At 43.4% G+C, this 23,872-nt stretch overlaps 1 protein-coding gene across 5 annotated transcripts in view; it reads left to right on the top strand.

Moving 5' to 3' along the window:
* FBXW7 (F-box and WD repeat domain containing 7) overlaps positions 1 to 23,872 on the top strand; it is a 175,602-nt gene that overhangs the window by 139,906 nt on the left and 11,824 nt on the right. For 3 of the 5 annotated variants that reach the window (XM_073642534.1, XM_073642533.1, XM_073642532.1), the window contains 3 exons: positions 8,208 to 8,290; positions 11,698 to 11,839; positions 20,683 to 20,817. In XM_073642534.1, coding sequence (XP_073498635.1) covers positions 8,208 to 8,290; positions 11,698 to 11,839; positions 20,683 to 20,817 — 360 coding nt within the window. Of the gene's footprint in view, positions 1 to 6,344; positions 6,597 to 6,688; positions 6,866 to 8,207; positions 8,291 to 11,697; positions 11,840 to 20,682; positions 20,818 to 23,872 lie in introns of those variants that run through there. The other 2 variants (XM_073642536.1, XM_073642535.1) reach the window with 2 other exon arrangements.

The raw sequence follows: 23,872 nt of genomic DNA, 5'->3' as shown, positions 1-23,872 counted from the left end.
AAGGTTAATGATAATGGGTTACCTAGGCTTCAAAGAACATGGCATGACCCCTGCATGCCTGACATTCCTCCCAGTTCTGTGGGGGTGTTCAGCCCCCTCTAGACTGCATCCCTAGGGCAAGAATGAGCAGTACGTGCAGCAAGCCCATCCTTGTTCAGAAATGAAGAGGGATAAGTTCAGGACCATTTCATTAAGAGATAATATTGTCAAAATGTATACATCCCCTATATGTGGGCTCCAGCCCAGCGGTGTTTGTATATTTCTAGCCTAATCCGCTTTGTCTAGATTCACAGTGACATTTTGTCAGCATTAGATAGATATATGATATTAACCAAAAGGCTGTGTTTACTAGCCCAAAGCCATGGCCACCTCGGGTTTCACCCAGAACGGAGCTGCGTTGTGTTCCTCTTGTACAGATATTATCTTGTGGATAAATGTTATCTGCAACAAATGGAAGAAACAAAGATCCTTGTGCAGATTATTTTATCCAGGGTGTTGGGACGTGCGTAACATGATCGAGCCTTTTATTTGGTAGTAAGTTTTAATTATAGTAAACCTGAGAAACTGTGAAAGGTATTAGAAGAAGATTGCCAGTGGAGATTCACTTCTACTTACACACAAGGGTTCAGTGTATAGGAAACGCTTGAAAAGATTTTTACAAATATTATCTCCAGAAAATAACCTAGCGCCCCTATCAGGGTTATACGGGCACTTTCTGACTGCAGGAACAGACAAAGCCACAGGAGTGACTATTTGAGGTGGAAGTTACATCAGTTAGAATTTGGTCTTTTGGGTTGATGAGATATATTCCTGAAGACTGTTCATGTGAGCACAGGAAGGGCCATCATTATTGAGAAGCTGGGTTACTTTCCCTGCGAACACCTTAGTTTTTTGTGTGTTTGTGCTACCCAGTTTTTTAAACATTATAACCCATAGATACCTGCATCCGTGTGCTGTTTATGTAAAGCATAAATTTGACCCAATAGTGTTGGGATTTCCATAGATCTTGATAACTAGCTGTTAGTATCTAGAGAGATGAAAAGCAGGCTTGTTCTTCCCATAGCCATTCACCTAAATTGGAGCTATGGAAAGGCAAAAAAAAGGAACTTGGTCTCTCAGTAGTCGGACTCTGTCAGGTCACTCAGTCAGACATCCATCCGTGTGTGGACCGTAATGTATGGACTGGCTCATTTAGGCATAGATGAGGCTGTCAGGAGATCCGCACTCACATTTAAATGAGGCTTTGTGGTGTATCTTCTGTGTTTTTCCCAAAATGATACAAAACTACAGCATTTTTGCCTCACTTTCCCAAAATCGCCGCAATTTTGCAGCAAGTTCGGAAAAACACAGCAAAAATATAGTGCGAATGCAACACATGAACCCACCCTGAATCCCCGTCAATTTACCACAGATGCTCTGGCAGTCCTCATCTGGGGTTGGCTTGTAATCGGTGATGACATGACCCCTGCAGAGAATCGGTGACTTTGAGTCATGTGCTGTACTGCTGGCATCACCACCCGGCCATGATGCTTTTTAAAGGGGTTGTCCACTACTTGGTAAGCCCCTTCTTAGTCACCATGTTTCACCCCTCCAAAATAATAACAGCCTTACTCGCCTCCAGTGTGGGCTCTCCTGGGACTCGTGTGACATTCTTATGGCACATGATCTCTGCGGCCAATCAGTGGCCACTTCACCCTCCCCTCCTTCGGAAGTTCTCACTTCCTTGGGATGTCAGTTACAGCCAAAGGAGGGGACAGTGGCCGCAGGGATCACATGACAATGTCACGCGAACCCGGGGCGAGCCGGTGCCGACACTGCTGGAATGGCGCCGTCACTGGAGGTGATTATACATATTATTTTATTAGGGGGAACCATGGTGTTTGAGAAGGGGTTGTCCGAGTAGTGGACAACCCCTTTCATAACAGCATTTATCCATCAGCACAGATATTACCATTGCTTGGCATAGTCACCTAGTTATTACAGTTATGTAGTAGAGGGTTGCACATTTTAGCAGTCTGTTAATACTATGCCAAACATGTCTTTGTAAGTATTTAGCTTTAGCTTAAAAAGATGGTAATTATTTTGCTTCTAAGTAAGGATTTGTAAACTGTGGAGTGCATGGAAGGCCGATGTCAGCCACCGTGAGAATCCCTGAGATTTATTGATGGAATAATTAAGCTGGTAAATGCAATTATTTTGCTTAATGATTCTTTGGCCTTGTTCACCATAAGCAAGATCATATTCATTAACACCAAAGGAAATCTATTATCCTGTGCCCTTCACCCCTCAGCTCTAGTCATACATGTTAAGCAAAATGCTACTCTTGATGGGCATGGATAACTGATATGTGCAGTCTGGGTGGTCTAGAGACCACATGTGGTGGCACAATCTGCCTTTGAGATTGTTTCATGTTAAGTATTTTGCTAGGAATTGCATGAATAAGAAGACCTATAGTGGCTCTTGTGAATTGTAACTAGTAAAGCCAGCAACACACAGTAACTTCTCTGTCATATGACATGTAGGACAGTGACACCATCAATGTACTGAAGATGAAGCCATAAATGGAGAAAAAAACCTTAGTCTTTGTGGAGACATTTAACCAGGATTGTCCTCTTTCTGATCCCCCAGCTACTGGCAGAAGTAGTAATGCAAAATAAAAAATTGAGGACAATTGTCACATTTATTTTTCTCATTCATTTTATGAGAGAATCTGTGTCACCTAAACTGAGATCAGCATAATGTAGAGACAGAGACCCTGATTCCAGTGATGTGTCACTTACTGGGCTGCTTAGTATACTTTTCATTTAATCACTCTTATCAGCAGAGTATCACTACAGGACTAGTAAACCTGCTGCCATGTAGTCCTCCATATTCATGAGCTCTGTATAGCCCCACCACCGATTGACAGCTTTCTGCCTATGCACAGGGTACACAGAAAGCTGCCAACCCGTGGTGAGGTGAGGTTATACTCTGCCCCTTCATCATGCTGCTCTCAGATGGGGTAGCAAAAACCTAGTGACAGATTTCCCTTAAAGGGAAAATGACAACTTTTACCTGCCTTGTTTGTTGTTCTATCTCTTCATATACATGTTAAAAGAAAAAAAAGGGTTTTGCACTGTGTTAGCCAGTGAAAAAAGATCACTTTCACTGAGAAAAACAAAATAATCTTGTAGTTATGATACCTTTTAATGGCTAACAAAAATAAAATAAATAATGTTACAAAGCAAGCTTTCGAGACTTCTTAGACCTCTTCCTCAGGCATGGTATAACAAGATATCTAAAGAAACACATACATGTACACAAAAAAAAGGCAGAGGCATGGCATAATAAATGGACATTTAAATAAACAAACTGAGCTTAGAGAGTGAATCCTTAATTGGATTAGATGAGTGGAAACTAGGATTTTTTTCAGCGTTTTTTATTCTGCAGCAAAACCTTATCTCTTGGCAGGAAAGAAGCTGCAGCAAAAGGCTATGTGCCCACGATGCAGAAATGCTCCGGATTTTTTCCTGAGCGTTTCTGCATCTCCCTGGCAGAAAAAACGCATGCGGATTGTACATGCGTTTTTCCTGCCAGGGACAAGCGTTTATCACGCATTTTGCACATGCGATTTCGCATGCGGGTTGTCAATCGCTTTCCAAGCAATTTTAGCATCACTTGGAAAGTGCTTGACAACTTGGTCACACTATATAAATCCATGCAACCGGCGTGACCAAGTTGGTTGAAAAAAAAAAAAAAAAAGAACAAAAATGGTAAAAAATAAAAAAAAAACATTATACTCACCTTCCGATGGCCCCCGGTCTCCTCCTCTGGTCTTCCCAATGTCTCGCAGTGGTGTAAACGGACCTTCCATGACGTCATTTAGTCATGTGACAGGTCACGTGACCGCCGACGTCAGCGGTACGTGACCTGTCACATGACTGAATGACATCATGGAAGGTCATTTTACTCCATTGCGAGCCACCGGGGAGCCAAGACGTACGAGATAGAAGACCGGGGGCCATCAGAAGTTGAGTATAATGTTTTTTTTATTTTAAATTCTTTTTTTTTTTTATACAGGCTTTATGGTACCCGGGTCTGGAGGAGAGATATTGTATGTAGTCATGCGGATATTAAGCGATTCAATGCAAGTCAATGGCAGCAAAAATGCCGCGCTTGCGCAAAATAATTGGTAGTGCTGCGGATTTTTCCGCAGCGGAAATTTCCGCATCATGTGCACGGCACATGCGGATAATCTTTGGGGAACATTGCAGACCTACTAACAAGCGTTTTTTAAGTGTTTCTGCGACGGAATTGCCGCTGCGGAAACACTTAAAAAACACATAGTGGGCACACAGCCCAAGTTCAGCTTTTCTTCCACCACAGAAGCATGAGCACAGGTCACTAATGGCAGTGCATTTACTTACTTTCAAACTTTGGTCTGCCATTGAGTTGCTCAGGCATTGTTCAATTTCACACCTTTGTCAGCCACAGTTTGGATTAGAACAGTTTAATTAAATTAGTGATACGTACAAATTAAACATTGGCCAATCAAGGTATGAGATTGAACAGTAGGTGGTCAGCCAATGTTTACTTTGGATTGGTACAGTTTAATTAAATTAGCGATGCGTACAAACTGCCATCTCAGGTGATCAAGACGAGATGGTAAACTTGGAAAAATCACAAAAATAATGGGTTTCACATACTGCTGTACTGACTTTTTTCACTAAAAACGCAGCAAAACCTGAGGGCTATGTTCACATTAGGCGTTTTTTCACCACCCATTACTTTCAATGGGTGAAAAACACTGAAAGAAGTGACATGCTCTATTGTGCAAGAAAACCTGCAAACCACAATATACTGAATGTGCGTGAGATTTCTGAAATCTCAGACTTTGCTGGTACTGTAAAATGCAGCTGAAAATTTGCATTAAAAAACTCAAAAACACACTGAAAAAACATCTAGTGTGAACATACCCTTATAGTCCCAATATCAGATGCCTGGTGCCCTCTTTGTAACTGGAGCAGATTCCTCAGATTTTGTAGGCAGTCATAACTCCTCCCGACAGATTTATTCCTGTGTGGATGGTGTGAAAGACCCTAATCAGTTTGTATTCCCAAACCCATCAATGTTTTTGTGATTTAAAGTTGCCTTTTAATATAACCGCTTTCATATTGTTGATGTATCCTGGATCACAGAAATGTTTGGCCACTGGTACATGTTTTGTTTTTTATTGTGTGCCAATGAGACCTCATCCTTGCTCTGTTTCTGTCCTGTTTCCCCCACATCATGTATCAACCCTCTGTACATTATCGCCTTTAAAAAAATATTTACCTTCACAATAGGAAATTTTCTTGGAATTTCACAAGTGATGCTCTGTCTAAAAAATCCTACACCCTATATATATATAGATATATATAAAGCTCTGGATTTCTTGGAAAACTTTTGCAGGATAAATTATGTAGGCCCTTAGCTGTGGTACGCTAACCGATGCTGACCTCTCCTTGTGGTATACTAACAGGTGCAGCCCCCAAGCCATGGAGCGCTAACTGGTGCATCTCTCCCTCCCCGTGGCGCGCCAGCAGGTGCAGCCCCCTCCCCGTGGCGCGCCAGCAGGTGCAGCCCCCTCCCCGTGGCGCGCCAGCAGGTGCAGCCCCCTCCCCGTGGCGCGCCAGCAGGTGCAGCCCCCTCCCCGTGGCGCGCCAGCAGGTGCAGCCCCCTCCCCGTGGCGCGCCAGCAGGTGCAGCCCCCTCCCCGTGGCGCGCCAGCAGGTGCTGCCCCCTCCCCGTGGCGCGCCAGCAGGTGCTGCCCCCTCCCCGTGGCGCGCCAGCAGGTGCTGCCCCCTCCCCGTGGCCCGCCAGCAGGTGCTGCCCCCTCCCCGTGGCCCGCCAGCAGGTGCAGCCCCCTATTTCTGCCCCCTGTAGTACTCCAGCATTTGCGCCCCAGCAGGTGCAGCCCCCTATTTCTGCCCCCTGTAGTACTCCAGCATTTGCGCCCCACATTAGTCAGTGACTTGCACGCCCCCGCAGTGTGGACTGCTCCCAGGACACGCACGTGCTACCTGTGGCTACTACAGCCTGCGGTGAAGTGATGGTCCCTAGCCGGGTGGCTGCTGTCAGTCACTGTGGGGGATCGCCCGGGGCAGAGGGAAGGTGCAGCGATCCCTCCTCCCTGCGCTGTGCTGACAGGCTCCGTGATTCTCCGTATAATTGATGTGTGGGCTGTGCAGCGACAGCCTGGACTGTACCATCGCAGCTCTGCACAGAGGGGAGGCGTAGCCCGGTCTCTCCTCCGTGACGCGTGTAGAGATGAGTGCGGCTGTGTGGCTCCCCCCGCGCTCCCGCCGTGGGCCGCTCCTGCCGTGTTGAGTCTCTGGAGTTGCTGCTGTCAGCGGGGATACTGGCTGTGTGCGCTGCGCGGAGCTGCCGCCTCCTCTCCTGACGTGTCCGAGCATGTCCACAGCACACACTGCGCTCACACACTCACCGGGATCCGGGCTCTGCTCTCCTGCAGGCGTCAGGCGCGCCGGCCGGCCACTCGGGATCTAGTGCGGACACGCAGCCCCACCAGCCGGAATCATGGGCTTCTACGGCACTTTAAAAATGATCTTTTACAAAGTAAGTAGTGCTGTGTGTCGCGCTGCTGGCCGGGGAGCGTAGGGGATGCAGAAGAAGGTGATTAGACAGCATCCTCCCCTCCTGCCTCTGCAGATGGCACACACACTGGCATAGGAGCGCCCGGCCACCGTCTGCCCACCTTCATCTGCATCCCACCTCCCGACTGTGGAGACCCGTGTGCTGGACTGCTGACAATGCCCTCTGCGGCGTTACAGTATTGTAAACTTCCAGGATGGGAGCGATTCTCCAGCTACTTGCCCACCAGCCTGGTAAGCTCCGTGCCAAGGTTATCCTGTGTGCATCGTGTGCCCTCTGCCCACACACTGGTCCCCAGATGCTGTGTGTGGAGACCCTAGCTGCTGTGCTCCCTGCATGGGCAGTGCCTGTCCCTGGCACCAGCCAGACGGCGGCTGCGGTATAGGATGTGTGTGATCTAGGACTTGGGAAGTTTAGGCAGCCTGGCAGACAAGGTTATCCGGCAGCAGAGCATGGTGCTGAATATTAATCCTGTCCTGGTAGCCGCCGAGTCGTAACTTTACCGGACAGTTTGCTTTATGGCGTTGTAAATTGCCGCTTACCCATCCTTTGTCTGGTATATGCCCTGTCTGGGCTCATCACGCAGCAGTCGCCACCCTGACACTTGACGTGCTGGACATTTTGCCCTTGCCGCTGTGGATTCCCTATCGCTACTCGCCATGGTGGCCGTCTGTGCAGGTGGATCATGTGCGTTGTTTGCTTGCCCTCCTCATTAGAGATCTGAGCCGTGTTTTTGTGATCCGGTAGGATTGCAGGTCCCTGGAGTTGCCGAGAACAAATCTATATTTTAATGACTTTCAGCATTAATTACATTGGAGACCTTGCGTGGCGCTCGATTTATCCCACTCGGATAGATGAGCCAGAAGTAACTCGCTGATTTGTAAATTGAAATGAAAGCTGCGGCTCCTGCATTGTAGACGGCGGCTTTTCATCTGTGGAAGAAGAACCACATGTTGGCAGAGCAGGGCTAAACATGAGTCCTCACAGCAGTCTCATTATGGCAGGTCACATTCCTGGAAATGGCGGGCAGCCCTGTGTTGTCTTTTTTTTCGTGTAAACTCAATTGATATGCAAATCCTACATCACTTGGAAGTGTGGTTGTTTCCTCTTCTGTCCTATATGTCTCTGTGTAATGCAGTATGTTTATAGGGCCAAGCGGCACCTGCCATAAATTGTAGGGCTCCTTGACTCTCATCTTGGTGAGAAATCGCAACAGGTTCACTGCTCGTGGCTGCTTGTTACTACAGTAGTCGGTAGAGGGACGCGTGTCGCTGCTTCTAATAAAATCATCCCAGGGACGCCTCCTGGCAGAATAATGTCTGGTGTATAGGACTGTATTTGGGAACTTTTCCCGTGTCGCCATCTTCGGGTATTATTTCTCTTTTATAATGTTTGGTTTTAGTTTCCATATAAATCTAGAGATTCCTATAGATCTTCCTGGATGAATTTGCATTGTGTTTTCCATTTCCATGTTTGACACTTCATTTGTTACACGAGACTTGAATACATTGTTTCCACTGCTGCACAGTTTTATACATTTTATTTATTTATTTTTTCTTTTCTTTTTGATTCCAGATGAAGAGAAAGTTGGACCATGGATCCGAGGTCCGTTCTTTCTCTTTGGGAAAGAAACCCTGCAAAGGCTCCGAGTACACAAGGTAATTAAGTTCAATAATAGCCGCTTTGGTCATGACTGGAGTGAACATCCTGTTTCACCAGCTGCTGAGCTGCCTCTTTAATTTGGACACAGCTTTGCTTTCATTACTACTCCAGAGGGTAGTCTCCGGTCGTGAATAACAGCAGATTAATTGGTGGCTGTGTTGAAAATCCAAGTTTGGGAGATTGAAGCAAAACCATTATCGTGGAGGGGGGAATCACAAACTACAGTTTCCTATTCAGCAGCACCGAGCCTCTCCTATTTCCAGCAGAAGAAATTATTTGGATCAGCATTCAGTCCAATATTAAGGTTTTATTTGGACTTGTTATATAAAGCCATAACTAAGAGGCTTTAAATTGGAGCAGTTAGAAGAAAGTAGTGTAGAAAACTGATTTATTTTATGGGAGTCCCAGTAGTGTATCAATTAAAAATGTCAGTAAAGGTGGATGCATTACTTTATTATCAGATATTGTGTTGCAAAAAAAGCCTCAGTTTGAAGTGAGAGCCTACATCTTCCAGATCGCCCATGTTTTGATTAATAAGACACTATTGGTACCTGTAAGCCAAAACCAGGAGTGGCTCCAAATCATGTAAGAGGGTCCCAATCTTACCTATCCCCCTTTTCTCTATAGGTTACTTCCCTGGGCTTGGATTACAAATACTGATACACAATTTGTGAACAAAATACTGTGAAAGTGGCCTAAGTTCTATTTAGGTTCAACCCACATCTCACTAATGAACCTCCTGCTCTGATGAAGCTTCTCCTATGTCCTTTCAATAATTTCCACATTGTGTTGAGATTCATGTTCCCCCAACAGTCAACCTGAGGTTATAATTTACCTTTCACCATTTGACATGCCCATTATACCCTAGTAACCATTATCAGGTTCTGATGCAGCTGCTTTATCAATGCCTTTGCATTAGGCGTAGTGTTCCCCAACTCCAGTCAAGAGCCACCAGCAGATCATAGTTACATAGTTACATAGTTTATAAGGCCGAAAAAAGACAAGCGTCCATCCAGTTCAGCCTATTTCTTGTGCACTGCAGCTATTCCGCAGCGTTGATCCAGGGGAAGGCAAAAAAAACCCCATGCGGTATAGGCCAATTTACATCATTGAGGAAAAATTCACTTCCCGACACCAATCTGGCAGTCAGATTAAATCCCTGGATTAATTCACTATCACCAAGCATAAGATGTAATTTTGTTGTTCTCAAGAAAGGCGTCCAGGCCTCTCTTGAACTCATTAAGTGAGTTGGACATCACCACTTCCTCTCCCAGAGAGTTCCAGAGTCTCACGGCTCTGACCGTAAAGAATCCCCTTCTATGCTGGTGCAGGAACCTCCTTTCCTCCAGACGCATAGTGTGCCCCCTCGTCTTTGTCACCATCCTTGGTATAAACAGGTCATGGACACGATCTCTGTACTGCCCCCTGATGTATTTATACATGTTTATGAGGTCTCCCCTAAGCCTTCTCTTTTCCAACGTAAATAGGCCTAATTTTGACAACCTCTCTGGGTATTCTAGTCCCTCCATTCCCTTTATTACCTTAGTTGCCCTCCTTTGTACCCTCTCTAGCTCCAATATGTCTTTCCTGAGCACCGGAGCCCAGAACTGTGCACAATATTCTAAGTGCGGCCTTACCAGCGCTTTATACAGAGGAAGAACAATGTTCTCATCATATGCCCCTATTCCTCTTCTGATGCATGCCATGACTCTATTTGCCTTCGCAGCTTCGCAGATCATGTTTTTGGGATTTCATTAGTATTGCCCAGAAAATAATTCCATCACTTCTACAATACTACAGAAATCCTGAAAACCTGATCTGTTGGTGGTGCTTGAGGACTGGAGTTGGGAAACAGTGAGCTAGGGTCTCCCAGATAACTTAAGAATAAGCCTGAAGTTACCCTGAAGCTGTCCCATGCCATTTCAGCTCACCTTAGATTCTGTTGGGCCTGAGGGTCTAGTGAAGCTCCTCAGAATCAGCCTAGTAGACCTCAGGTCCTGGTAGGACTTCCCATGTGTTCTAAGAAGGAGCCTGTGAAGCTTTCTTCAGATCTATCCCTAACCTTGCCAGTATATTTTTAAGAACCTGAAGGAGCAGCCAGCACCGTATGACGGAGACTAGCTAGTCTTTGATGCATTTTGCCCGGCCTGCTTCCTACTGTCACTGGCACTTCACACAGTCCTCCTCTCCAGTCACAGTTAATCTCTTCACTCTGAGATTTGCATGACCTCATGGTTCCCTGCAGTGGCAAGTTATAATACAATCACAGACATGGTTCATTTAACCATCAGGATGCCAGTGGCGTTCTGCAAGCAGGGCTGGATATGCACATTCTCCTTCCTTGTAGATTTCTTTCCACCATTGCTCTTATATTTTCCCCTGACTTGTCTTGATGCCATTTCTCAAATGTACATTTGTCCCTTTACTTATTTTCCAAATGAAACATTACATAATTTCTGCCCGCTGCTTTATTTCTGGGCTTACAAGAATGTGACCACTTGATACCCCCAGAGGAGCAATCAGTTTAGCATAATTCATTAACGCGATTACCACCAGAAGTCTTTTATATGAATCTTAGTAGACCCCAGAGTATTCCTCTTCTGTGAAAGGTGGTGAAACACAAAGCTTTTATTGTAATAAAAGCCTTACATAAGAAATGTCAGAAGGGATTCCCTGCTTTTAAGAGCCCCCACTAGTGTTAATCACTGTAAAGTACAAAGACCACAGAGACTTCATAAGACTTGAAGACATGGAAGGAGAATCCTGATGTAGATATCCGTCGTCTGCCAGATATAAAAACCTGTCATATGTAAACGTGACGTCTACACCCTTCATTTCTCTACGTGAAATCAATGACCCGACGCTCACAGAAATAAATCCGAGTCATTATCTGAATTGGCTCTACTATTAACCCCTTAAGAGTCTGCAGCAGGGTAGACAAGAGAATCTGTGAAGGGCAGAGTGTTAGATTAGTAAGGGGTAGAGTACATGCCCAGTGGGAATGTTGGCTATAAATGAACGTGCCTGAGAAATTGATTATATGCTTGACTAGCGTGACGTCCGCGCCCCCGACTTTGAGTGACAGTCTGAACTGCCTCTCTATCAAGTCATCGTTTCATGCTATGGCAAGTTAATGTAGATCATTAAAATGATAAAACCAGACAAAACTAATTAAAATATTATATACAAATACATCATTTCTATGTTCTACGAGCACAGCTTTAGTAGAGTTGTTGTACACCATAATGGGAGCTTTCCCACTTGTCATGAAACCTTACTTAGTGCATTAGAAAATCCATCATCTTATAGTTCCAACATAACATGTATTATCTTTAGGTTCAGGGAATGTCATATTTGGAAACCCAACTTTTACTTTGGTTTTCACTTATTACTTTTTCTACAGTACAACAGGTCTTGTGCCATGTTCAGCAACACCTACAACATTTGGTGATCTCCGAGCAGCAAATGGGCAAGGTCAGCAACGACGTCGGATTACATCCGTGCAGCCACCCTCAGGCCTTCAAGAATGGCTGAAAATGTTCCAGGTATGCGGTTGTTTTTTTTTGTGTTAAAGAGGTTATTCCCAAAATAAGTTCTAGAGCCCCGATCTACAGATTGCTGGGGTTCTGAGTGGTCAGACCCCAGTGATCAGCAAGTTCTTCTTTATTTTATGAATGGGAGATAACGTGTTTTTGGGACTAACCCTTGAATTCACATGCTCACCGCTGCCATGTATTTCTGATCAACCCATGGTGGTTTATGTTTATACATATCTTTACATTTATATTTTATCCAATACATTCAAAGAAAATACATTCTGGTCAGATAAAGAGTTAAAGTTATATCTTAGATTTTTTTTTCTATACGGTTGATATTCGTTGACAATTCCTTGTATGTATAAAATAGGATCTATAGGCCCCTGTCACAGTAGAGGGGTGAGATGTGTATGTTTAATGATTATGGCACAAGAATTCTTAGTTTTGTAGAGATGGGTGACTTTTTGGATCGGTGCACTGAGCCTGTGAGGGGGTTAAATGGACTGATTGTTCCTGCTGCAAGTTCCCTTGGTTTTCTGCCTCATTAGTTCCTATGTCCATAATTTGAGCCAGCCAGGCAGTACTCCTTTTGTAAACTGAATGAGAGCAAACATCTCTGTACTTTTGACAGAGTGTACATTCAGAAGGTCACCACAAAATTGCTTACTACAGGGATAATGTTTGCCATAGCAGAGAAGCTTTTTAGACCCTGCTGTACTAGTTCTGCAATGAAAGCCTGCTGCGTTGTGTTGGGTTACTGTAAGAATACAGGAGGTGAAGCCAACGGTTCCAGCTTATGTGAGATGAACCGCTTGAAGCATGGGTCTTTAGATCTTGCATCAGGGCTGTAATCATGGGAATAAGGGCTGTAAAACAATTGGTGAGCAAGAGCACCAAATGGTGGACTGTCCCAACCTGTCCTAGGACATCAGTGCTGAACATCTACAGCTTGAAGGCATGAGTGCCGAGAACTAGCTGAACCACGTCATCCGGGAGGTTTCCACTCATGTTACAATTAAGGATGGCTTCTTTTATCTATGATAATTGTTTCCCCCCCCCCTGAGAAAATAAGAGCCTTTCATGATTGGAAAAGCAAATGGGAAGCTATGATGGAGATGAATGGTTTAGTAGTTTATCAAGCCCCAACATGTTATCTGAAAGCTGGGATGTGCAGGTAATTATCCAAAGCATCTGGGCTCCATGCCAGGTGTTCCTCCACTCTGTCCTGGAGGAAGCCTGAGGTCTGTCGCTTAGCAGCCTCCACCAAAATACTACTGTTTTTATTTGCATGATTTGTCCCTAACAGTTACTGTGCATGAGAAAAGCCCTGCTTATCTTTCTCCTCCACGCCCCGCACCCTCCAGCTGTAATTGCTGGTTCCCATTCATTCAGGTCATTTGGTGGAGCTCTGGTATGCAAATGTACATTACAGCAGATAATAAACCACTGCATTTGAGGATTAGAGGGGCATTCATCTCTAAACTGGGGCATCGTTCCCATGAAAAATACAGTAACCAAAAACAGCTCTATTGTTCTGATGATTATGGAGTCCAACATATCTCTACGCTGTCACAGTCCAACTAAAGCTGGAGAGGTGGCATTGTATAATGTCTTCTGACAGGGCAAATCAACTGCGAATACCACTTAGCGGGGTGCTGGGTTTCTGTATGAATTAAATATGTTCCAGCTTGGACTAGGTCTTCCTGCGTGTGACATGGGAACGTTCTAACGAAATGTCTATTACCACAGACCACAAATATGAGTTTTGCCTTCCTAATGTAGTTAGTTTGATCCATTTTTGGGGATTTTTTTTTGATACATTGCTTAAAAGTCCCCACCACTATATCATTAAAGGGAACCTGTCAGTTTGTTCATGTTGCCCAAATCAGGGGCAGCGTGAATCAGCCTGGCTGCTTGATTGCAGCCAAATATGTTTTTCTTTGAAACACAGCCCAGTTTCAGAGAAACTATGGACCCCCATTTAATGAGGTATTTATTCAAAACTTCTTTAAAAAAAATTTTGCATAAAGAATTTTGGTGCAACAAAAAAAACAACTGCTTTTGGTATTTTCACAACTGTTTTGGACAGTTCTGCCAAAGTGTGCGAAGCTCGGGTGGGATGATGCCACCATCCCACCCATGTTAATTCATGATCAGTTGTGGCATATATTAAGCCATAAATCTTATTTCCAGTTAATCATTAAAGTGTTCCTATAGTTTTGATTGGTAGGAGTCTAATAGCTGAGACCTCCACTGATGGCTAAAGCTAGCCATACACTAGAGAGGTTGGCTAAACGTTTGTTTGGCAGACTGTTATCTCACCCAACACCTCCGTATGTATGAGCACTTGGCTGAGTGTTCATGTGTGTTCAATGGAGTGAGAGGAGGAAGCTGCTTCTAGAAACCTCTCATAGTGGCCTATCTTCCATGAAAACAAAGGAATTGGGCGTTGAAATTCTGATTACCTGATCCTTGTTTCCCACAACATCATCCATCAGGGAAGAGTTGGGAGGCAACTATAAACATTGGGTGATTGACCGGTCTTGCCAAAATCGGCGTGTCCAGCCAACATTTAATCCTAATGGGAACCTTAAGAGTTAAAAGGAACCTGTCACGTTGGATAATGCTATTGACCTGCAGATATAGGCTAAACCTGCAGATTATTGTTAGAAAGGTGCAACCAAAAACTTGATATCAAAGAGGACACAATACTGTAAATATATTTTATTAATTCATATATATTAAAAAACACAACACAAGGACGTGTTAAAATACAAAAGACAGAGCAAACGAAAATAAAAAATCTGAAATAAGTAGCCCAGGAGTTACTTATTCATTTTTTTTTTATTTATTTTTTTGCACTGTCTTTTGTATTTTAACATGTCCTTGTGTTGTGTTTTTTTTTAATATATCTGAATTAATTAATAAAATATATTTACAGTGTTAATTGTGTCCTCTTTGATATCAAGTTTTTTGTTGCATTATTTGTATTTTGGTATTTTGGACTTATTTGGTTGGTTACCATTGGTATTTCCTTCTGTTTAGTAGGATTTATATTGTTAGAATGATGCCTGGCCACTTAGGTGAAAGTGCAGGTACCAGGCGAAAATTAACTTTGAACTTTATTTCTCCCTGGAGCTGTCAGCTTTCAGTCATAAAGGCGTGCCTGGAGTGGCTTCAGTCACCACACACAGCACTGTAGCCGTGGCTGTAGGCACGCCCTGGCACTTTAACTGACAGCTGACGATCCACTGATTGCATTGCTGAGACGGCTGTCATTAAAAGTGCCAGGGCATGCCTACAGCCATGGCTCACAGTGCTGTATGTGGTGACTGAAGCCACGCCTGTATGACTGAAAGCTGGCAGCTGCACTTTCAGTAAAGTGGCCGGGTACCTTTCTAACCTGCAGGTTAATGGCGTTATCAAACGTGACAAGTTCCCTTTAAGTGCTTTGCCACACGTGTTTCTCATTAGTACTGTTTTGCTCTTGTATGGGAGTAAAGTGATCCTCATAAAAACTTTTAAGTCCGTACACCTCTCTGAGCTGATCACAGCTGCCCCGTGCCCCCTCATTATGAAATGACCGATATACTTTAAGGCCAAGGTCACACGTTGTGGATTTGCGTTGCTGATTCTGACTTCGAAATCAGCCATCAAATACAAATAAATGTGAACAGCCCCTGTTGGGTTGTGGATTTTGTCATGTTTTCTTTGTAGATTTTCAATGTTGCACTCAAATTTTTAGCATATTTTTGCCATTAACATCAATATATTTGTTACTTTGCAATTAAAATCTGCACATGTGGATTAATTCCAGTGTGTGAACTTGGCCTAAGGGTATGGTCTACAATAAATAACAACTCTCCACCTAAAGCAGCTCCTCTACCTGTGTTCTCATGTTTAGTCTCTTGTCTGTGTTGGCACAGCATAGTATTGACTCCCTTGGAAGATCCAAGCTCAGTGTGGATGTGGAACATTTTCACTTTTTATCTTTTTAGTCTATTAGTGGTGCAGAGACCATCCTTACTGAGCTGCATTAGGCCCTTTCTAATAATTTGTGGCCAGATAGTTTACCTCCCTGCTGTGTTTTATTTTACATTTAATTGTTCATGTTGCAGTTTTTTTTCTCTATTAGGCCGTGTTAATTTTACATTCGCCACTACATTCAGCAAGTGCTAACAATTGTCTCCAAAAATATATGCCCCAGACATATAGAACTGTATAGTTGGATATGTAAAATATGCCAAGGTATACCAGCTACATGTTTGGAACGGGCACCTAATATGAACAGAGCCCCTATATAGAAGTGCTTCTCACTACATTAGGATATCATCAAAAAGTTAATTTATTTCAGTTCTTCAATACAAAAAGTGAAACTCATATATTATATAGAGTCATTACAAACAGAGTGATCTATTTCAAGTGTTTATTTCTGTTAATGTTGATGATTATGGATTGCAGCCAGTGAAAACAAAAAAGTCATTATCTCAGTAAATTAGATTAATTAACAAAAAAACGCCTGCAAAGGCTTCCTAAGCATTTAAAAAGGTCCCTTGGTCTGTTTTAGTAGGCTTCACAATCATGGGGAAGACTTCTGACTTGACAGATGTCCAGAAGGCAGTCATTGACACACTCAACAAGGAGGGTAAGCCACAAAAGGTCATTGATAAAGAATCTGGCTTTTCACAGACTGCTGTATCCAAGCATATTAATGGAAAGTTGAGTGGAAGGAAAAAGTGTGGTAGAAAAAGGTGCACAAGCAACCGGGATAACCGCAGCCTTGAAAGGATTAAGAAAAGGCCATTCAAAAATTTGGGTGAGATCCACAAGGAGTGGACTGCTGCTGGAGTCATTGCTTCAAGAGCCACACCACACAGACGTATCCAGGACATGGGCTACAAGTGTCGCATTCCTTGTGTCAAGCCACTCATGACCAATATACAACGCCAGAAGCGTCTTACCTGGGCCAAGGAGAAAAAGACCTGGACTGTTGCTCAGTGGTCCAAGGTGTTGTTTTCAGATGAAAGTAAATTTTGCATTTCATTTGGAAATCAAGGTCCCAGAGTCTGGAGGAAGAGTGGAGAGGCCACAATCCAAGCTGCTTGAGGTGTAGTGTGAAGTTTCCACAATCAGTGATGGTTTGGGGAGCCATGTCATCTGCTGGTGTAGGTCCACTGTATTTTATCAAGACCAAAGTCAGCGCAGCCGTCTACCAGGACATTTTAGAGCACTTCATGCTTCCCTCTGCTGACAAGCTTTTTGGAGATGGAAATTTCATTCTGCAGCAGGACTTGGCCCCTGTCCACACTGCCAAAAGTACAAATACCTGGTTTAAAAACAACAGTATCACTGTGCTTGATTGGTCAGCAAACTCACCTGACCTTAACCCCATAGAGAATCTATGGGGCATTGTCAAGAGGAAGATGAGATACACCAGACCCAACAATGCAGACGAGCTGAAGGCTGCTATCAAAGCAACCTGGGCTTCCATAACACCTCAGCAGTGCCACAGGCTGATCGCCTCCATGCCATGCCGCATTGATGCAGTAATTGATGCAAAAGGAGCCCCGACCAAGTATTGAGTGCATTTACTGAACATACATTTCAGTAGGACAACATTTCGGATTTTAAAAACATTTTTCAAGCTGTTGTTATAAAGTATTCTAATTTACTGAGATAATGACTTTTGTGCTTTCATTGGCTGTAAACCATAATCATCAACATTAACAGAAATAAACACTTGAAATAGATCACTCTGTTTGTAATGACTCTATATAGGAGTTTCAGTTTTTGTATTGAAGAACTGAAATAAATTAACTTTTTGACGATATTCTAATTTAGTGAGAGGCACTTGTACATCGTGAGAACTTGAACATGTGGCCTATTCTAGTGATTTCAAGAAGCCCTGTGCTTTGGCTGCACCTCTCACAGAAGATACATGGGTGCACTTCAGCTTTCCTGATTTCATGATCCCAGAGTTCCCTTTTGGTTGCTCTGGTAGTGCTCTTTAGGCCCTACTCATGACTGTCTCCCCCCCCCCCCCCCAAGTAAATGGCTCCCTTACTAATGATCACCATGCACAGTGTGAATAGGATATACTGGCTTTTCCACATTTCAGCTGTCAGGTGGTTAGTGGGGGGGGGGGAGGGGGATCGGACATGATGTATATCAGTATGACCAATCCTTTGTTCTCACAGGAGATAAGTCACTTTAAGTGGAGCCTGGCAACTGCATATTCCCCTCTTTTCAATGAGACCCATACATGCTTGGCCAAGCCAACAGCTAAAACCCAAGATAAAAACTAAATGAGCAAATATCCTGGAGTAAATAAATAGCAATAGTGCATGAAAGTTACATGGAATACTTTAGTTGACATAATTTTGATCAAAAAAATGTAAAAGCCATCCAACCGCATCAAGGTGACCCTATTTGGTACGGTCCTAACCTCTAGTATTAAAACCTTACCACATGTCAAATGATGTCAATGTGAATAAGAGCCAAGCGGGACAGAGACCCCGACTAGTGGACACTCCGCCATAGGGAGATATCTAACCATAATGTAAAGCTCAAAGAAAATGGAGGCTACACCATTATTTGCTGCCTAAGGTATATGGCCAACTTAAGATTTTTCTAAAGAAAAAAGTGTTGGGAATTTAAGCTCGTTCTACTGAGCTTCAGGTTGTATTTGGCTGCTGTTCCACATTAAAGGGTTTGTGGACTACTTTTATATTGATGTATAATTCTTAGCATATGTCCACAATATCAGATTGATGGGGATGATACACCCAGGGGCCAGTTGTGATCAGTTGCAAAGCGGTACAGCGCCGTTAGCTGTATAGTGGCCGTGGCTGGATACTGCACATCCATCCCTATGCGAATGAATGGGAGTGGTCTGCAGTACCCCACAGCTCCCACTATATAGTTGACAGAGCTGTGCTATTCCACTCCGCAACTGATGACATCCAGCCCGCACCAGGAACAGCTGATCGGTGAGGTTGCCAGATGTCGCACCCCCACTGATCTGATATTGATGCTCTATCCCGAGGATTCGTCATCAATGTAAAGTAGTGGACAACCGGGGGGTTACAGCATGTGTTTCTCTAGTTCTCCAGACCACCATAAGGCTCTACAGTTCTGCACTAGTATGAACCCTGTCCGTTTGGATTATTGACTTGTCATAAGTATATAGTCATGTTTGTCATAGATTTCTGTGCTCGTTTAATTTTTTACTTTAGGAGTTGTAGTTGAAGGATAGGATTATGTCATTAGTCCCACTTAGTGGACGTCGTGTTCTAGAGGGTGAATCCTTTTTCTGAGAACTGATTGTTCGCAATGATCCTGTTTTATAGTGGGCAGTGCTATGACTGGTTTACATGGACACAGTGACACTATTGACAGGCATATTCACATTCTGTCACATACTTAATATGCTTTGTCACTCATTGCTTTTTCCGGTAATGGTCCGTGGTCCCTGATGTGAGACGGCAGGCGCACAGGTTGTTACTTCTGATGTACAATAGTTGTTGCTTTCAGGCCGACATTTGAGAAGTGCGCTCGGCCTTCTTGTGGGTGCAGCACCAGATAAGTTGTGCTTTCATTGTACAGCTTTAAATGCTTTTCATTTCCTAAGCTTCACTTATTACAAAAGCAATAAAAGGGCTTCCAAGAATCTCCAATTTGTTTTTTCACTTTATTGTTTTGGCTTTATGAAGAAATACTTCTGAGACCTTTTGACAGTAAAGTGGCCTCTGGGGCAATCTATTGACTTTCAATGTTTATTACTAGGTGTGTGCTTTAAATGGCGCAGGTTGTGAAAAGCAGAAGGCAGAAAATCATTCAACTTAGCATGTGTCTATCTGCTTTAGTAAGCCACCTTCTAAACAGATCAGATTGACTGACCTTTCACTGTATACGGAGGTAGATTTGGTAAGGCACTAGGTGAATTTGGCCACTTCTGTAAGGATTTTGACTGTATTTTATACCACTCGGTCACCATGCTTTCCTTCCAGATCTTTCACTACTGTAGTATAGTTTCTTTAAAAGCCATAATTCTAATCTATTTGCAGCATTTTCCAGAATCTGTCACCATGTTTGTCACCTAATCTGAGAGCAGCATAATAGAGAGACACTGATTCCAGTTATGTGTTACTTACTAGGCTGTTTGCAATGATTATCACTAGAGGACTAGTAAACCTGCTGCCTCCATATTCATGAGCTCTGAATAACCCCCCCCCCCCCCCCCACTGGCAGTTTTCTGCCTATGCACAGTATATACAAAGCTCCCAATCAGTGGTGTGGGTGGGGTTATACAGAGATCAGCCTTCAGAGAACTGGCAGATATCCAGTAATTTAATGAAAACTGCAGTAAGCTGCCCAGTAAGTGACACGTTGCTGGAATAGAAGTCTCTGCCCCTACATCATGCTACTCTCGTTTGGGGTAGGAAAAACCTGGTGACAGATTAATTTTAAGCTCTATGAGAGCTACATATACCTTAATTATAATAGCAAATCAAAGTGCCGCAATATTTGCAGCAGTCAGGGCAGCGCCAAAAGCCTTTCCCATCTCTGCAGACCTACACTCCTGTCCTGTCCACTTTTCTTTGTTTCTGGTGTAGAAGTCACCATGTAGTGAATGTAAGGTATCCATATGCCATAGCTGTCTATAATGGATGACCGCTTTACTCAATGCCCCTGATACTAGCATCACCGCATTACTCGAAGGCCATTGTGTGACCGTTTTTCTAGGGAACTTTAAGTAAAATCTTCCTTTTTCTTTGTTTTCAATGGTTTCTTGAGAATGAAGACTTGGTGACAAGATAGTGAGTAATATATATGTATGTGTTTTTCTGCAGAGCTGGAGTGGCCCAGAAAAGCTTCTCGCCCTGGATGAGCTCATCGACAGTTGTGAACCCACCCAAGTGAAGCATATGATGCAAGTTATTGAGCCTCAGTTTCAACGGGACTTCATTTCTTTACTGCCTAAGGAGGTGAGATGGGTCAGGTGGCAGCGGGCACTGCTGTCTGTGTACCCACCGCGTCCTCATCTGCCCCTTTTACTCGCTAATTACATTCTGTTACTTGTGCTTTAATTGATGTTTAAGGGGAGGTGAGCGGACACATTTGTGTCTGTGTGCAGTCATTCTAGCATTAACTACACTGGCATGGAAAATTTGATTCGTACCATGTGTTGCTTGACCTGGCCATGGCGTCTTGTTTGGCCGCCCGCCCGCCCGCCCTTCGATGTGCATCCAGTGTGGATGCTTGTTGTTCAGGAGCTGGGGCTTGTGTTTGGTGCACGTACAGTTGCTGTTTTCCAGCATTGCTGCATTCTGGAGCTCTGATTCATGCTATGTATCGTCTGCTCACTACAACACATTGATCCACACTGCATTGCAGGCTCCTCGTTCAGCAGCGCAGCTTGTTGTCGCCCCATATTGCATCCATTACTGAGTAAAGGACGGTGCACAAGTGTAAGCCGGCATCTCTCCTTCATCCGTGCTTCTGCAGACGCCGGCCATTGCCTTGCTGCAGTGACAGATAAACAGATGAAGGCTGGCTGTCGTGTGACAGATGATGCGCTCCTGAAAGAGAATTATTCATGTTGTGAGCAGGTTTTTGATCTTTGCTTCCTAATGCAGCGATGTTCATCCTCAGGACTCCATCTTGGTGTCATTTACAGTTCTGTCAGAAGGACGACTGTGAAATCGCATTACGTGCCAGTAATTATTTGTCGATTTTTAATCTTGAAGCTATAAGATGTAGATGACATAATGATTATGGTTATATAATATAGAGGAACTAATCCCATTAACAGAGCGGTTCCACCTAGATGGATAAGCTACATATAAGCCTATGTCCTTGAGTTGTTTCTATTCTCTCAAGTTTTTACATACTCCGTTTAGTGATCATGACGGACTCAAGCACATGGCCACATTGCTGACTTATGGGGTCTTACAAGGTTTTTCTACTTTTAAAAAAAAAAAAAGTGATGTCCAATGGGCTGCATAACTACTATGAAACAGACTCATACAGTACTCGCCCTTCTCTAGACCAGCACCGATTCTCCATCGCCTCTCGGGGTATTGACTACAGTGTACGTCACTGCCAACCAATGAGCTCAGCCGTTCTGCTGAGATATATTCCATGAGTGGCTGAGCTTGATGACTGGCTGTAGCGTTGATGTGAACTGTAGTCCTGTCGTCACTGCTGCGGACAATAAACAGAGACCAGAGCATCCGTGGGGAGGGTGAGCACTATGTGTTTTGTTTTTCAAGTATGCAACCATTTGGTCACTACTTTGTTGAGAATGCGGAAAACACCTGAACTCTACCTCTTTATTCCTTCAGATTCACATATGACCTGCTCCTTGAGATTAATATGTACATAGGTGTTCTCAAAAAGCATGGCTTTCAAGGGAAGATGGGTGTATGTAAAAATATATATATCTTCTAAAATCTGCAGTTTCCATGCTGTGCCATACACGTCCCTGCCGTATACATGGGTCCTATGTTATATTAGTTTCTCGCCATTTTATGTATTTTTCGAATCTCTAGCTAGCAAATCTACAAATGTATGTTGCAATACAATAATGGCACATATAGTCTGTGCAGATTTGTTCTCTATGAAGCTATATGACTTTTCCTTGTGGGGGCTTTAATGGCAACCACATTGGCTGCCACGCTGCTCAGATAAAATAAAACTACTAAATAGAATTTCTGATTTAATATTTGAAGTGTTCTCTAGGTGTCAACTACACCTTTTTGTTTTTTTTTTCATTATTTTATCTTTGCCTCCTGTGAGCAGTGTGCGCCCCTTGGGTAGTAACCTGCAATGACTCTCCTTAGGGTAGGTCATTGCAGGTTTATGACCCCAGTAACAGTCATTTCTGCACCCAAAACGTGTCTTTTTGCAGGAAAAATGATGCATAAAATAAGTGCTTTTTTTTTTCCTCCTAACATCTGAATGGGTGAAAAATGCTGCAAAAAGAATTGACACGCTGCAGATATGAAATGGTTTCCAATCTGCAAGGAAAAAATAAGCAGCGTGCATGCAATTTCAGAAATCTCCTTCATTTTGCTGGTACTGGAAACTGCACATTTTTACCCTTGAATTAATGTGCAGCTAAAGCCCAGCGTGTGAACAATCCCTTATGCTGGAATAACTTGGTAATATTTCTTCCCATGTGTCGTATTCATTAATGTCAGTGTAGCCCCACAGTCCAATGTCTGCTTTATCTCCTGGGTCCTCTATTGACTACTATTTTGGGTTAGTGACCCCAGACAAGGATGTGCCCCAGGGCATCTATGGTGACCTTTTCTACATAAGGCTTCACCTCACATGACATGTCTTTTTAACTCCTCAATGATTCTTTTTTCCTCTCCCCTCTTATGTAAAAGTAATTATAGTCCAAGTGAAATCCCCCCTGTGGCTTCCATTACATGTCTATTGTTTCAGGACTGGTACTAAAACCACAAATACTCAGCTGTAATTATGTGCAAATGTACAGTACTTCAAGTTGCCTCCACAGAATTATTTTTTTTTTTTATTTTGCTTCATTTTAACCCCATGCACACCAGGTTTTTGATGTCCATGTGAAATGATTATTGTTTAGTGGTTGGCATGTTTAAGAGGATTTTCCAGCCGCAGTTTAATTTAATCCATTGTAAGATTGTGTCTTCAGAGAACTACACTTAGAAATAAGTCATTTCCTTCCTGATTTGATGGGTCTCATTTACTAGAGCCAGCTGTTAGTTGCAATCTGGCATTACACCATACTGCAATACAGAAAGTCATGTACCTACAGTTTGGTCGGGTTTGACTAAATAGAGCGGATGAAGAAAGGAGACACGCCATATTAAGAATGTGTCTTCATGGGTTATAACAAAGGAGGCCCAGAAGAAATATTATACCCCCCCCCCCTATGCTGCAGTTTTCTTTTGTCTGTATCAAATGGATTTTTAAAGGAATTGTCACCCATTAATTTTCTGACAAAAGTAGTTTCTACTCCTCTTACCAATTTCCACCTCTTCTCTTCTAATGTTG

The sequence above is a fragment of the Phyllobates terribilis genome, unplaced genomic scaffold, assembly GCF_046119375.1.
Source record: "Phyllobates terribilis strain yellow unplaced genomic scaffold, ASM4611937v1 Scaffold_1__5_contigs__length_1240528914, whole genome shotgun sequence".
In the NCBI taxonomy this organism is placed as follows: domain Eukaryota; kingdom Metazoa; phylum Chordata; class Amphibia; order Anura; family Dendrobatidae; genus Phyllobates; species Phyllobates terribilis.
This window is presented reverse-complemented; position numbering and strand designations above follow the sequence as displayed.